This window comes from Amphiura filiformis, chromosome 19 (assembly GCF_039555335.1).
Source record: "Amphiura filiformis chromosome 19, Afil_fr2py, whole genome shotgun sequence".
Classification (NCBI taxonomy): Eukaryota; Metazoa; Echinodermata; class Ophiuroidea; order Amphilepidida; family Amphiuridae; genus Amphiura; species Amphiura filiformis.
The window spans coordinates 48,354,485-48,370,646 of NC_092646.1; the positions used below are offsets into that span (position 1 = coordinate 48,354,485).

Below are 16,162 nucleotides of genomic sequence, written 5' to 3' on the forward strand. Positions count from 1 at the left end.
CACTCGAAAGTGACATCTTAATTCAAAATTAACTTTAAAAAAAAAAAGGAAAAATCTTTAAAAAACCTCTTTCCGCATTCGCTTTTGAAACTGCCATAGGCTTTGAGACATAGGATTATTTTTTTAGTCTAACGTTTGTGTCATGTCATGTACAATATTCTGGAAAAGAATAAAACGGTGGCAATATTAATAAGAAAATTGTTTACCCCCCCCCCAAAAAAAAACCCAATTAGTGCATGTTAGATTGAAGATTCAAAATGAGGGTTTTTCTAAATAAGTTGACATAAAAGCACTGCTCTATAATATGCAATCCCATGATACTAATAATATGTCTTAAACGACATTGGAATTTGACAGGATTTGTTCTTCTTCATTCCAAGCTACTGTAAACCGGAAAATAAACTTTTCTTACGGTATGACAGATTATTATGCTGTTACATATTCTTATATTTTACTTGTCTAAATTAAGTGTGATTTAAATACCATGCAAGTGTGCTTTAAGGCATATTTTCCGCTAAAAGGCACTTTATTATACATTTAGTTTTACTTATTTTTTGCAATAAAGTAGATATTACAGCCATTTATATGTGCATTTACAAAGTTTTGTTTTCTTGATAGTTTATCGTTCTGGACAGTCTTCGACATCGATTCCCAAATAAGAAAGCACTCCGCTTATCTCCAGAAAATCGCCATCGACACATACAGCGTCCCCGAGATTGGCTATATCCAGAGAAGATGAGGACGATGAAGAAGATGAAGACGACGAGGAAGATGAGGACGACGAGGAAGATGAGGACGATGAGGAAGATAAGGAAGATGAGTAGTCTTCATCACAGTCCGGAACTGAAAGCAAACAAGGGCGGTAATCAATTTAAGCAATCAGTCAATCAACAAACCAATAAATCAATTATCATCAAAGCAAGAGCTATAGTCAGAGAAGATGAGTAAAATGCGGAAGATAAGGACGATGATAAAGATAAGGAAGATGAGGAAGATAAGGAAGATGAGGAAGTTGAGGAAACTTAGGAGGATGTGCAAGATGAGGAAGATTAAGAAGATGAGGAAGTTAAGGAAGATGCGAAAGATGAGGAAGATGAGGACAGTGAGGAAGGTGCGATAGATGAGGAAGATATGAAAGATAAGGAAGATGATTAAGTTGAGGAAGATTAGGAGGATGTTGAAGATGGGGAAGATTAGGAAGATGAGGTAGATGATAGGCGATAATCAATTTAAGCAACAAGTCAATCAACAAACCAGTCAATCAATTATCATCAAATCAAGAGCTGAAGGCATTTTAATATTGTTTGTAAAATGTGTTGTTAAATAAAATACATTTTAAAAACATTTGATGGATTGTTATTATAGCGTCACCAGCTTTCCCCATCGATGTCTTAATAATCGTTATTATACATGCGTGAGAATACATGAAAACCTGCGGATGCCCCTGGATTAAACCTCGTTACGTATACATGTTATCATATTCATATTCACATCGTGAGATTGTCAGCTATTAAGGGTAGACAAGGTATTGTTGGTCGAAGCAACCTAAAAATCGATTTTCATTATCTAGATCAATATATTATTGAAAATTAACACCTTGATGTTTTGCAAAAGTTCATTCTACAAATCGTATACTCTGCAAACTTGCTTAATTTATTGTTGTTAATTAGTTATGTACGTTTTACAAAAGTGTTGTTGTTTCAGCCCTCTTCACAACGTAACTCAAGAACCGCAGCACCTATAAAAGTATATCTGTGATATTTTAATATGAATTGAGCAATGCAATTTTTGCCAAAGCTCACTACCATTCGTAAGATGCTGTGAACTACCAAATCACAACAGTTTAAAATAATTAATAACCTTAAATATTAACTATTCACATTCATATAAATCAGTAGGTCTACACTTCAAAATCAGTTTCGCTGGTTTTGAATGCGTATTTTGCCCCTTGACAAGAAAATGTAAGAGAACAGTTAGTGCCACTCTGACAAAAGATGAAACAAACAATCGGCAAGGCAAATGAAAAGAAAAGGGACAAGGAGCCCGTTTCCCACTAAACTGCAGCCAATCATGGAGCCAAAATAGTGTAAAATACCGAATGCTTACGCGCTCGCGAGCACATTGCATTGTCCCAATAAAGTCCTTTTTTGAATCTCAAAAACTTTACATGTGCAGTCTCTTAAACAAAAAGGGTCAAAAGAATGCAACCAGGTAATCTGTTTCGAATCATCCTTTCCTCCGACATTTTTATTTGCCCCGCCCCCACCATGAAAGCTGGCTACGGACCTGCCAAAAAGCACTGATTGTATTTTATTCAGGATCACTCTACGTTATAATTTGTCCATGACTTACTAAGCTTTCGACAATGATTTGCGTTTAACTGTGCTGGCGTATTTAATATTCTCACGTAGGTGTAATTAAAATAGTTTACATGGTTAAATATTTGATCATCTCAATCTGGCAATGAACATTATGTAGGCATATTGCAACTTACCGTATTCATTAATCACATATTCAAGAATCCGCATGTATATATTTGGTCCATCGCCTCCGTGGGCTGAAATAAACAAGTCGAAAATAAGAACCAAAAACGTATCAAAATTAAACCTTAACCCTAATCAACAATTCTAACCGTGTTTCAACAATGAAAAAAATACACTTAATGTCCATCAGGGAAAGATAACAGTAATATTAAATGTTGTTACAGTAAATATGAAGTAAATCCCTTTTAATATTAAATGTTAATTATTACCTCGTTTATCCATGTCATCTCCAGGTAGTGGAATGTAAATATCACCGTTTTTCTCGGCACATATATCTAAAGAGAAAAATAATAATTTCCTTCAGTTGTGGACTGATTATGAATAGATTAGAATAATAATGAAAATGTTACAGTAGTCAGTGGAAATATTTCAACATTATGAATGAAATGGCCCAATATTTTGTTTCAACTATTCGCATACATTCAGGCACAATTCCATGATAATCTAATTATTAATCAATTATTAATTAATAATTATGTTAATATTATGAAGACGGCTTTCCAGGTAAATTCTTCTAAAAAAAGGGGGGGGGGGGCGCAGTAATTTATAGTGCGCTACCCACAGGGATAATACCTACACGTGGATAAGAGGCCTCAGAACTCTATGTTTTCCACGAGAGCGTACTAAACAACCGCCGGGCTTCGAACCAGCAACCTCTCGCACCATAGCCATCTTTCGCATCTTCATTACCGTCTTCATCTCCCTCAACTTTCGCATCTTCCTTATCTTCCTCATCCTCCTTATCTTCCCCATCTTCCACATCTACCTCATCTTCCTATAAACTTCATCAGCATAAAGCAAATACGGGTTCTTTGCCTATGTGGAAGTCAAACTTACCAGGTCTGCATCCGTCGTTTGGTATCCACTTCCACTCATCTTCTTCAATTTCTGTACATGTAAGTGTACTGAAAACGAATACATTATATTTCTACATTACAGTGGTCAGAACTTGATTTCAGCTTATATTATAACTCAACATGACAATATGTGACCCGGCAGCACAAATGAGCCGTAAATTCCCTAAATTGCATTCTGAGTTACGGTGTGAAATGTGTACGAAGGTCATATTCATCGGTAACTTAAGCTGGCCCGACATCCGTCTCATTTTGATAGTCTAAAACTAATCAATAATCCTATTGTTGAAGTGGATAATAAGCTTCTACCTTAGATGGCTATATAACTTTTAATAGCTCTGGTCTTTGTTTGCTTTTGCTAAATCCTGTTCAAGTGGTGGGTTACCAGCATTGTATTTTGTACAGGTATGCATAACCAACAATTAACAATGAGAGAACTTTCTTAAACCTCGTTGACTTGGGGATGATTTGAAATGACCGCCAATTATGACTGTTTGATATTTATTGCCAGCAATGTGGAAAAAGAGACACATGTAAAAACGTAAAAAGCTATAATTTTGTTGAAGGAGCAAAGTTTATCAAACCATAACCCCGCTTCTGGATATCGTTTGAAGTCAAATGATATACCATTTTTAAGTTTATGATGTTTATTTTTAAACACGAAATAAAACAAAATTGACCGGGGAGGAATTTACGGCTCATTCGCCGTGGACGGTCACAGATAGGATTGACAAAACAGGCGAAAATAGTAACTTTTTGCACAAGATTTGCAAAGAGAATTGGCCATTGCTCAATGAAATATAGCTAGTATATGGACAATATAAGTGTGCTCAATTGGAGAAAATAGGAGAGAAAGATGGCACAATGAGGGGTTTTTAGGAGGTAAAAAAGGTATAAAGAAATTGTCTAAGCAAGTCAGATGTACTTTTTTGGTTGTTGTAGCTGCTGTTACTTTTATTTTTTAGCCCTTTTGGGGAATATCTTTTTATTTTATTTTGGTGGTTTTGGTTGTTTATATTTTGGTTGAGATTCCTTTCCCAGCTTGGAGTTTTCCATCAAAATAAAATAAAAGAAGCTCAAATAAATTAATAGGTAATTTCGTTCTGATTAACTTACCATGTACAATCTACATCTATTGTGCATCCCTTAGGATATGCTTTTGTATCATCCTCGCGTGTGTCATCACAAGGTGGCGGGTGTGGTTTATCTGACAAATAAAGAAGAGAATAAGTATTACTCCAATTGCACTCTGAACGCTGGTGACAGCTTCTTTTGTTATGCATAGTCCCGCAAAAAGTCGATCGATACATGTTGAAACCAGCATAATTCAGAAATACACCTTTTTTGCTTTGAAATTAATTTTCTCGGTCAAATATAAAGCAGTATTTTTTTTCCTTCAGTAATGTCAGTTGAAAATATACATTTTTATAAAAACAAAATCCTGGTGTTAAAATTAGGCATGAAATTGTGTCTTTTAGTGTCAGATTTTCGATTTTTATAGACCTTCATTTCGCCCGCGAGCTTTTTGCGGAATTCATGTTTTAACGTTTCAAACTAATATAATTTGCTAAAGAAAGATATTTCCCAGTTTTGTCAGAATATCCGTTTTGATTTCACTTTCCCAAAATGTCCAACCAGTGCTTCATTTCTAATATAACTAGCAGAAAAAATCGATATTTCTATTGTGGCTTGCAAAATCATCCATCTATGGGTACATTCGCGAGTTGATTTTGACAAAAATCTGACAAAACTATGACATATAGCCCATTATGATGTGCTTTAGAAAGTTGGGAAATATATTTCGTCAGCGAATTATGTTACTTTGAAAAGCAAAAACGTTAATCACAGAAAAATCTCTCGGGGCAAAATGAAGCCTGTGAAAATCTAAACTCTTACACCAGAAGCCAAAATTTCACACCTAAGTTTAACATCAGGGTTTGAAAAAAAATACAGTACCAAGCATTATAGTTTTCTTCTGACATTTACCGAATAAATGAAAATTATTGCTTTTCATTTGACCGAGAAAATCAATTATTGCGTGAACAGATGTAACTAAAAATGTTACTTATTTCAATACCGACCGTTTCAAGCGCCTAATTAAGTGACTGAGTGGGTCTTGTTGAACAATAGGCATTGACTGAATAGCACTACAATAAGGAAATAATTAATGCTGGTATATAGGCATGCGCGTATTTGGGGGGTGGCTTTGGGGGCGCCATCCCCCCGGGGTAAAAGCAGGGGGCGGCCAAAATGAAGGGGCGGCGGAAGAAGAAGGGCCGGAAGAAGAAGGGGCGGCAAAAACGAAGGGGATAGGGGAAAGAATTAGTAAATAAAAGGGTGGGGTTTGATAAAGCATAAAAAATGGTGAAAAAATTGTCAAAATGTGCTGCTTTTAGGGCACTAGCGCCTGAAACCTTTTTTTTTTTTTTTTTTTCTTCACTTTTCAAACGACCGAGAAAAAAATTGGGTCAACCTTTTCGGGCTGTTTAGGAAGGGCAAAGCGCAAATTCTAGCGCAGCTATTAAGGTGGAACTACACAATGGTAACAAAAAGTTATGAATATTATAGGGGCAAGGAATCCAATTACTTTACTGAAAGTTCGGTGGTTCAAGACAAGTGGCTCATTACAAAATCGTCGGTGGCATTCCATATTGGCGTATAGATTTTTGGTCATTTTGTTTGAAAATTGGCACATATGTTTCTAATGATGTTCTCTTTCATTTTTGTAAATCTCATCAGTCAAAATTAGCTAATTATTAGTAACTAATTAATTAAATGCCACCTTTTATACACATTATTTTGTAATTAAGATATATCGACAAAAATGAAAAAATATTACATGTCATAGTGGCGTACACCTTGCTACACGTCATAGTGACGCATCGGACATAAAGTCGACATGGAATGAAGCCGACGGAAAGTAACGCCATAGGGATTACACCAGCGATCGAGGTGGAGTAAGGTTAACGTTAAGTTTTGCCTGTTTCCCAGAGTGACGTAGTTTTGTACTTATTGTTTTCAGTTTACCAGTAATATTATGTATTTATTTATTTTGAAAAATATATAAAATCTATTAAGTTTACTACAGATCACTTAAATCCAGGTTGAAATTTGAAACTCTTAACAGAACGGGTATTGTATTTTGTAAGTATGTTACAAGGTGATTAACAAACTGTTCATCTTATTTCCACGGCAAGATGCATCCAACGATTTAAATATGGACGAACTTACGAATTAACCTTAACTCTCTCCACGCTGGTGTCGACTGCAGACGACAAGTTAAAAAAATCAAAATTCAAACAATTTCAGAATTGTTAATTGTCATGACCATATTTGGAATCATCATGAAAAATGCATTAAAATGAGTACTGTGACAAACAAAGCTAGTATTGGTTCAGTGGTTCTTAAGATAGCTCTTGATATTTTGACAAAATATCTCAAAACTTGGACTTTTTTATGTTGAGGCTTATGGCTAGCACGCATAGCATTAAACGTGGCTTAGTTGAAATCTGGATAATGTCGCAAACATATGTGTCTGATGAACCCTTCTATGTTTTCTTCGCATCTAAAGCATTTGAAATTTTCAAAAAGCTGTGAATAAAGGAATCATTTTCCTACCCACCAAACGTTCTTTCTTTAAAAAATATTTTTGTTTTGGCCAATAATAATCACATTTCCTTATTTCTCAATTTCATTACTGCCGACTTTAGCCTGATCTGGTCACAAATTATATAAAATATTCTACATTAGCAGGGCTGTCAACTCTCACGCATTGGGTCACTTTCTCACGGTCTCACGCCAAGGTAGTATAATCTCACGCCTAGGTAGTAAATGTCACACAAAATGCTGGAAAATGAGTAAAATCTCACGCATCGTCATGAACAATTTGTTGTTCCTCACCCCCCCGCGCTTTTCACATTCTCGAGCGCCGTGGCTCAAAATAATCATTGTTCAAAGAACATAAGAGTCGGCAAATCCCGGTACGCCATAGGCGTAGATCCCGGAGGGGGGGGGATGGGGATTTATCCCAACCCCTCCCCCCAATATTTTGCCAGGGGGATGATCCATACAATCATCCCCCCAATGTTGACGCCTGTAATGGGTTTCCAATCAAATTAACCCCATATTTGGCCATTTCAACCTAAAAAGTGCTAAATTTTTCACGCTCCGCGCAAATTTATTCAACTTTTGTACAATATTTCACCAGTTTAGCTTTAATATTGCACAATTTTTCGCGCGCATTTGTACCATATCCTTATTTTGTCGCCAAAAGGTGCTGACTTCAAGAAATTTTTCTAACCCCATCCCCCCGATGGCGACAAGAAATCTACGCCACTGCGGTACGCCTCTGTCTCACGCCAAGCAATTCCAAAAAGTTGACAGCCCTGCGTTAGAGCGGAAAATTACCTGCACCTCTTCTCGCTTCAAGAAGATTAAACAGGCGCCGCTCTAGTTTCTCCAAATTATCCTGTAGAAATATAAACAAACCGTAAATGATGATTATTATATAACATAATAACAATTCAGGGATTTGTGAATTATAACCGCACACCCTATATAGACACTCGAAAATAAACATTCACAGCCAGCATTAGTTCCCAGGGTTCCGTATGCGTTAATTACAATGGAACAAAAAGCAGTAACACAAGGAGCCACACCACTCTTCGCCATACATACATTCTCCCAGCCACATTTCCCTCACATAATATGAAATTTAAAAAAAAGGAAATTTATTTCGGCAGAGGCCCCGGCGGAGCTCGAACCCACGCTGCACTGAGCCGCTATCATGTAGTCCTATACAGTTGACATATCACCAGCGCCTTAGACCGCTCGGCCACAAGGACTTTTTGGTGTCATCGTGTAAATTTAAACATATAATCGCAACTCATACAATCGCTCCATCGGAACAAAACTGGCAGCGGAGAGACTACTCTCCATTGTGTTTGTTTAGTTGTACTCCTCTTTTTGCCAAATGAAATGTGTTTCTGAAATGCTGCTAAAATAAGAAAACTTTTAATGCTAATTTATTGCACATTCTAGGGAAGCGTGGTTCCCTTTTTTAAATAGCCGAGTGAGAGGGTTTACAATGAAATATTTTTTGTGTCAAAATTGAAGCATCCTATGTATACAAGAATATATGAATATTTACTGCACATCATTATAACGATTCGTGATACCCAATTGTGGCACATTTGATGTAGTTTAAGAAGCAGAGAATTTTATTTCAATTTTATATACGCCAAAATACTTTTTTAATTGAGCAAGAATAAGGATAGAAAAAACGTTGAAAAGTCTATGTAAAAATTACATTAGGCCCCACCAAAGATTACTGTTTCGTTTTTATGGTAATCTAATCTTTTATTTCTTGAAAACAAATTTGAGGTATAATGTGGAATTTTTATATAAATGATAAAAACATCGAATGTGTATACAAGAAAAGTGGTAGGATCCACTATAGTATTATACTGACACACGATATAGGCCTACGAGCGCACGTGTCCGGCGAGTCAAAATCGATATAATGTATTGTCCATGTAGAGGCCCATTTATTGGTGAATTTCTGTACGTAGAACACGCAGTTAACAACAATTGAGCGCTATTAATACACATTAACGTTTTTAGGCAAATAAAATTCCAAAATACGGTACATTTTCTGTCTTTGCTTGTCACGTGGTAGGCCTATGTTGAAGTTGCGATTATATGTTCAAATAAGTTTCAAATGGATACCAACAAGACAAGTGGCCGAGCGGTCTAAGGCGCTAGGCTCATAGAGTATCCAAAGCGGTGCGCCGTGAGTTCGAACCCCGCCTCTGCTAAATTAAATTTTACTTTTTTTTAAATTTCATATTCGGGAAATGCGACTGGGAGAATTTATGTATGGCGTGGAGTGGTGTGGTTTATTTGTGTATGAAGATCCGTATTTGGAGTCCGAAATACTTAGGCCAAGCTCTCAGCTGACGCTGCATTGTATTAGAAATACTTTCCGATGGCCCACATGCACTGAAAACAAGAAATTTGAATTTTTTGGGACTTTTGTATGATTTTGTGTTGGCTTTTGGGAGATGTACGCATGCAAAATGGATTTAGTGGTGGGTGTTTTCTGCTAAATTAAATTTTACTTTTTTTAAAATTTCATATTGGGGAAATGTGACTGGGAGAATTTATGTATGGCGTGGAGTGGTGTGGTTTATTTGTGTATGAAGATCCGTATTTGGAGTCCGAAATACTTAGGCCAAGCTCTCAGCTAGGGTCTGACGCTGCATTGTATTAGAAATACTTTCCGATGGCCCACATGCACTGAAAACAAGAAATTTGAATTTTTTGGGACTTTTGTATGTTTTTTGTGTTGGCTTTTGGGAGATGTACGCATGCAAAATGGATTTAGTGGTGGGTGTTTTTTTTAAATTGATTGGTCTAAAAGGAATGTGAACATAACTGACGGTTTCATATTCGTACAATTACCGAATAGGGTGCAACTTGTTAGAATTGAGTTCAGCCCTCGTTTACGTAGTTTAGGTTAGGGTTTAGGGTTGGGGTAGGGCAGTCTAGTAATAAGACTAGAGTTTCACCCTATTCGACAATCGCTCCTTAATATTTGTTATTTGCCAGTATAAATATTCAAAATAAACAAATCAACCAAACCAGACAAACAAACCCCAACAAACAGACAAGCTGGCAGACCAACCAAAGAGGCATCATTCATATTAAAGCAATAATCTGCGATTTCCATAAAGAAAATATTCCTATATGTTTTCAGCAAAATGTATGTTTTCACTTCACTTCCCTTTTAATTTCAAGTCAAATAAATGAAGTAAAACTAAGAAAATTGCTTTTTCCTTCCAGCGCCTATAACTATAATTGTCAATGCGTGTATTAGCTCACCAATTGTTATACACCAGAGCTTCACACAGTTGACGTATGACTAAAGACAAATATCGGTATACGTGAATGAATGATTCGATGATACGCATACACGACACGTGTGGGCCATCATTCGATCGGCGAAACGGTGAATCCCTGTGTTTATTAAAACAATTTAAATTTTACTGTAATTAAAGCATTTCAGGCTTAGTCTTTTACATATATTTTTTACACCATTAATTCGTTAAGAAGTTTTAAGTTTTAAAAGAATAACCAGATTTCTCGAAACCATTGAAAAAAAACCCAAAAACAAAACAATCAGACATAATAGAACCCAGTATACGAAATATCAAATCAAAAACATTTGTGTTTCAAACCTAAAATAATGTGACATGAGACAAAAAAGAAATATCAAGATCACTGGCGATTATCCGACATTATTAAATTCAGTGATCTCAGCGAAAGTATAGGAAAAACTTTGAATATGTTAAAAATATTGAACAAGTTATGGCAAAATAAGTTATGGAAAAAATGAGGAAAACATCAGTATTGACAACGTTACAAATGTCCTATTTTGACTTTAATACACGACTTTCGTCTTAACCACTAGCAAGCCATTTTATCGCATCTCTGCTGGAAAGAAAGGGGAAAAATGAATTTGGATGATTTTAGGATGAATAATGCACTGGATAGACCTATAAAAGAGTATAAAACTTCATAAGCCATCAGTAACTTAAAACCAATATATTTATTTTGACTTGATAACCAAAAGAAACCATGCATTTTGATACCCCAAACATATACAGATTGAAACAAGAAACATTGAGTAATATTAATCTTACCAATGCAGCACCATAGACCCCAATGGCAAGGCAAGCTAACAGCAAACATCCAAACACACGCATGATGAAAAGCTATTCTTTCAGCCAACTAAGAATAGGTGATATTAAAATCCGAAAGTTGGGATGTCTAAACTTGAGAAGAAGAACGTCCCAATTGCGAATTTGACACTTGTGCGTGTCGTTTTTATTTGTCAAGTTGGTGTGCTCTGGCACCGGTTTGTGAAGACCCGTGGTTTAACTAGCCAATCAGACGTGTCGGTGTATCCTCTTGTCTTGTTTGCAGCACGTATCAAGATATTTGCTAATACAATCAATCATTGGATTTCGATGTGGATGGATAACTTCCGGCAAAATACGTGTCTGTTTCCATCGGTGTAGGGCGGGGTGTAGAGACAACTGGTGGGTACTATATTGGTTATATGGAAGCAGTACGGATGCAAAAGGCGTGTCATCATTCAAGGACCCGGTGTTTTCTGCTACTCAGCACGACACCAAATATAATAAAAATCAGATTCAAAATACTGAAAGCCCTTTGATAATTTTTGATTGCTTAACACGACACCAAATATTAACAAAATTAATTTTAAAATAAAATTCAAAATGCTGATATGCCTTTCGATTTTTTTTCCAGATGGGGCGACTTTTAAATGGTTGCCCCTGTCTGCAGACATGTCATGTACATGATGTACCTGTCAATAATAAACTGGAAAGTCCAAAACACACTGATCTCTGACCCCTGTCTCGCCGAAGCTTACACCCAATGGCATTTATGATAAAAAGAAGCCACACCCAATGACTTTCTTCCTTTTTTTTTAAATTATAAATAAGCGATTTAAACAATACCAAATCACCATTTCTATCAAATCAGTAACTATTTTCTCAAACACTTGGTAAAAGATTGTGGAAAAACATAAGTTCATCTTCACATTGTTAATAAAGTTTTCAACAGTGGGGTTTCAGCACGAATTTATAGCAACTATTGTTATTTTGCCGGACATTACTTTCTGATACGGATGGTTGAAAATAAAGAATAGTAATCGACCAATCAACTGATTAGAATTTTTATGAGTTTGTCGCTCTGTACTATTCATCAAGAACCTTGGCTCGATCCACCTTGGGTTTTAACCCGTACTAATAAAGTATTTACGTAAGTGTATAAAAATAAATAGTTACTCCGTGTTTTGTTTGTTTTAGTGAAGTTAGCTTTCTACCTGAATGAGTAAAAATTATAAAAAAATATACCTACTATTTTGAGATTGTTCACGTGTACATAATTGACTGGTATAAGTTCAAAATCGTGACCTTTTGTGTGCGAAAGTATTATTTGATTTACACAAACGTTGCAGCAACATATCGAGAGTTGCGAACCAGAAAGTCTTAACTCACTTTGTGGCCATTTTGAGATTTTGGTACCAAGATAATTACCAACACCCACTTAATATTGCAGATATAGCACAATTCAACTAAGCCACATCTCATTAGAGCAAATTGCAGTTAGCCAGAAATAGTATTTCTTTTCCTTAAAATGTTAGCTCTTACTGTCAGATATGTTCCCGTTTAATTTTGAGCCGAACAACTGTGGTAAAGCAACGACGGTTCCTGCAATTTATTCACAATTTCGGATTTTGACAAAACTACAGCACTTTAAGTCTTAATCTTGGGATGGTGTAATTTATCTTAATAAAGTTTTTTACAATCGTGTAAAAAACCAGGATTGTGAAAAAATTTCTTTTGAGAGTGAATTGCACCCATTCTCCACTCTTAATTACAGAAACTCATTCCAGAGTGAATTACGTGATAGCTATAGCCAATCTTTTAGAGTGATATATCAGCTTCTTTACTCTTTTACATTTAGAAAGTGTGATTCGCAAAGCAATGTCAACAATAGCGGTAAGAAAAATACACGGAAGGTATTGATAGTGAATGTACTACGTAGTGCTTTCGAACACGTATTTGAAGTTGTTTACATCACGTGTGCGTAGCGTAACCTCGCGTATTGCTCTGTGTAAAATGTTCGCGCTTTATTACATTTCATACGCAATCAGAGAACATTATTTCAAATAATAGTGTTTTCACGTGAAGCATTTTGACAAACAGTGTGTAATTTTCAATAATGGGCCATGAGGGTAGTATAATTGCTAATCACAGTTTTGTCTGGAATACCCTGTATACTACAGCTCAACTGATCATACTTTTCCTACATTCGACCTTGCATGATTTTTGAGTTGACACAGTCATGAAAATAACTATAGATACTTGACAGACCATTAGTAGCCCAGTTCTGAACCTTTTCATTGATCATTCATAACAATAGGTATCTGATGGATCAGTGAAGATAAGAAGGGATTATAATATATCCGTAACCTTGATATTATAGTACATCTCGAGGAAAAAGTGCAATGGACATGTTTTCATTTTATGTTTCAAATATCCCGCGCATGAAAATTGAGTATTTAACCCAAAAATGGAAAATGGAACAATTTATTGGAAATCTGTTTTAACAGATTTTTATGACATCTTTTTCTGCACTGTATTATACATAAATTAAGAAATTTGATAAATATTCAAAGAAAATATAGGTCATCAAAAAAATGTTGATTTTTACACATTTTGGGGAAAAAAAGGAAAAATAAGCACAAATATCAAAATCTGTTTTAACAGTTTCTTTCATCAAGTCATAACAAACGGCCTACATGCTTAATTTCTAATAAAATATTGAAATTGTGAAAAATATAGGTATTTATTGATTTTCATGTTTTTCTTGCAAATATGCTAATAATATGCAAATTATGAAATTGCAAAATAACGTTTCTACATAGCATACATCTTTCAAGTGTGATGTTCAAAATGACAGACATCAAAAAGAGATTCGATGAAATGTAAAGGTGTAGTAACAATTTTGGCATGGACTGTCTGGTTAGGAAAAGTACGGTAAGTTGAGCTGTAGACACGTGAAGCTTGCATTTTCGGAAACAAATTTGTCAATAAGGACACCTATTTGACTTTATTAGGTGATTGACTTGGTTGAGGATAACTGTCCAAAGTTTTTACATTATTATGCATTTCCGCAGTGCCACTACCGGGGCCCGGGGGCAATGTATGTGTGTGTGTGGGGGGGGGGGTGGTGGGGGTAGCAGTGGCGTAAATTTCTTTGTGACATGGGAGAGGGAGGTTGGAGGTTGGTGTAAAATCCTGGAACATATGTGACCGTCCAGGTTGAAACGCTCGTAAAGTCGGCCCCTGGTCAAATTTGTTTTCTTCCGTGTTTAGAAAATATATATCATAAGCTTTACAATGATATATCATTTGACTTCAAACGATATCCAGAAGCGGAGTTATAACTTGTTAAACTTTGCTCCTTCAGTAAAAGGGTACATTATTTTGGAACTACATTATTTCCTTTTTTCCACATTGCTGGTATCAAATATCAAATGGTCATACTTGGCGGTCACTTCAAATCATCCCCAACTGAACGAGGTTCAGGAATGTCCTCTCATTGTTAATTGTTGGTTAATCCACCACTTGAACAGGATTTAGCCAAAGCAAACAAAGACTTAAGCTTTTTACTAATGCTATACATAATTATAAGCTTATTATCCTCTTCAACAATAGGATTAAAGATTGGTGTTTGGTTGGACTAAAATGAGAAACATGTCGGACAAATATTAGGACATATGAATACAACCTCTATGCATATTTTGCACTGTAACTCAAAATACAATTTGCCGACTTTACGAGCGGTTTGAGATGGATGGTCACATATTATGTTGAAGCGGAGCGGAAGTAGCATGTTTAGCTGCCAATAATCAAATATGAACATTGAAGGAGGCAAATGCGCGCGTATTGCGCACAAATTTGCAATTTTGAAGTGGCATTTTGCTTCCAGATTAAGTTCTTCTTCCACGCAAAGTGCAAACATTTGGCCAATTTGAAGCCAATTTGAAGCTAAAATGATCCAAGTATGAACTGTTGAATTGGACAAATGGGCGCAAAGCGCGCGAAAATTTGCAATCGAATTAGCGACTTTTGCTCCCATATTGAACTTATCTCATATTGAACAAACTCCGTGCGAACGAAGCACGGAAAAACTGCCAGTTTTAAGGTAAATGATCATATAATAACCTGAAGGGCACAAAGCGCGCGAAAATTTGCATTTTGTTTTTCCATGATTAATGTTGAGGGGCCCAGTGGTCTTCTTGCGCTCAGGTCTTCATTTTGAACGATGGATAAATTGGCTCTTAAACTTTGAATTACATTATTTGAGGTACATATAATGGACTGTCCCAGTTTAAATCTGCACACCCCTATGGGAGACATGGCCTTAATCTTCCACACCGAGTGTGTGCTTTGTAATTGGGTTTACCTGAATTTGGGACATTAAGGGCGTGTCTTTCATAGAGTTGAATGGATTTTAAGTGGAATAGCCCAGTATCCCAATCTACACTACTTTACTCTTGCTTAAAATATATCATATCCTGATCTGTTATTATTGTTATAATTAGTTATTATTAAGGTACTATTAAACATTAATATCGTTATGAATTCGGCAGAGTGACGAATCTAGAATTTTGAGCAAATTGAGTTTTTCTCTGCTTATGATTATGTTTCAGGTTATCTTTTATTTCCACCACAAATTAATGGTAAATCTTACTCACCGACGTAGTTATTGAAATTTTGATATGGACAAATCGAGCCTAAGTGCGATAAATAAATTCGGCAGAGAGACGAATCGTATACTTAGCTGTACAAATCATGTTGATCTATAGTATTGTATAGCGGGAAACCCCGAATTGTCTATATTACATGTTCTATACTAATATATTTGATACCAACGTATAGCTGTAGGTATCTTCTATCCAGTGATACCAAAAACATTCCCCACATGTTATTGCTGTGGTTTTGAGGGCACGCCCGTAAAATTGGAAAATCTTGGAAAATCATACGCAAAATATAGGCCAATATTGTCATTTTTGCTTTAAAATCCTCGAGTTTTTGCTAAATATTACAGGGATGACTATTTATACCTTATATAGCAAGTTAAGTCTACATAGCCTTAGGACAA

The 16,162-nt window shown here is 35.9% G+C and overlaps 1 protein-coding gene across 1 annotated transcript; it reads right to left on the reverse strand.

Moving 5' to 3' along the window:
* Positions 1-491: 491 nt before the first annotated feature.
* LOC140141636 (uncharacterized) lies at positions 492-11,163 on the reverse strand. Its single transcript, XM_072163547.1, has 7 exons — positions 11,101-11,163; positions 7,805-7,865; positions 4,514-4,604; positions 3,381-3,448; positions 2,753-2,818; positions 2,495-2,557; positions 492-843 (listed from the first exon to the last, which is right to left on the reverse strand). The coding sequence occupies exons 1-7, from the start codon at positions 11,161-11,163 to the stop codon at positions 620-622; spliced, it is 636 nt and encodes a 211-aa protein (XP_072019648.1). The 3' UTR covers positions 492-619.
* Positions 11,164-16,162: the final 4,999 nt, after the last annotated feature.

What these genes read in the sequence shown, in the direction of transcription:
- LOC140141636 (XM_072163547.1), bottom strand. Translation starts at nt 11,163, where the DNA reads ATGCGTGTGTTTGGATGTTTGCTGTTAGCTTGCCTTGCCATTGGGGTC. An exon ending in GGGTCTATGGTGCTGCATTG is followed by an intron (nt 7,866 to 11,100) that starts GTAAGATTAATA and finishes ATATTTCTACAG; the next exon opens with GATAATTTGGAGAAACTAGA. An exon ending in TGAAGCGAGAAGAGGTGCAG is followed by an intron (nt 4,605 to 7,804) that starts GTAATTTTCCGC and finishes TTTATTTGTCAG; the next exon opens with ATAAACCACACCCGCCACCT.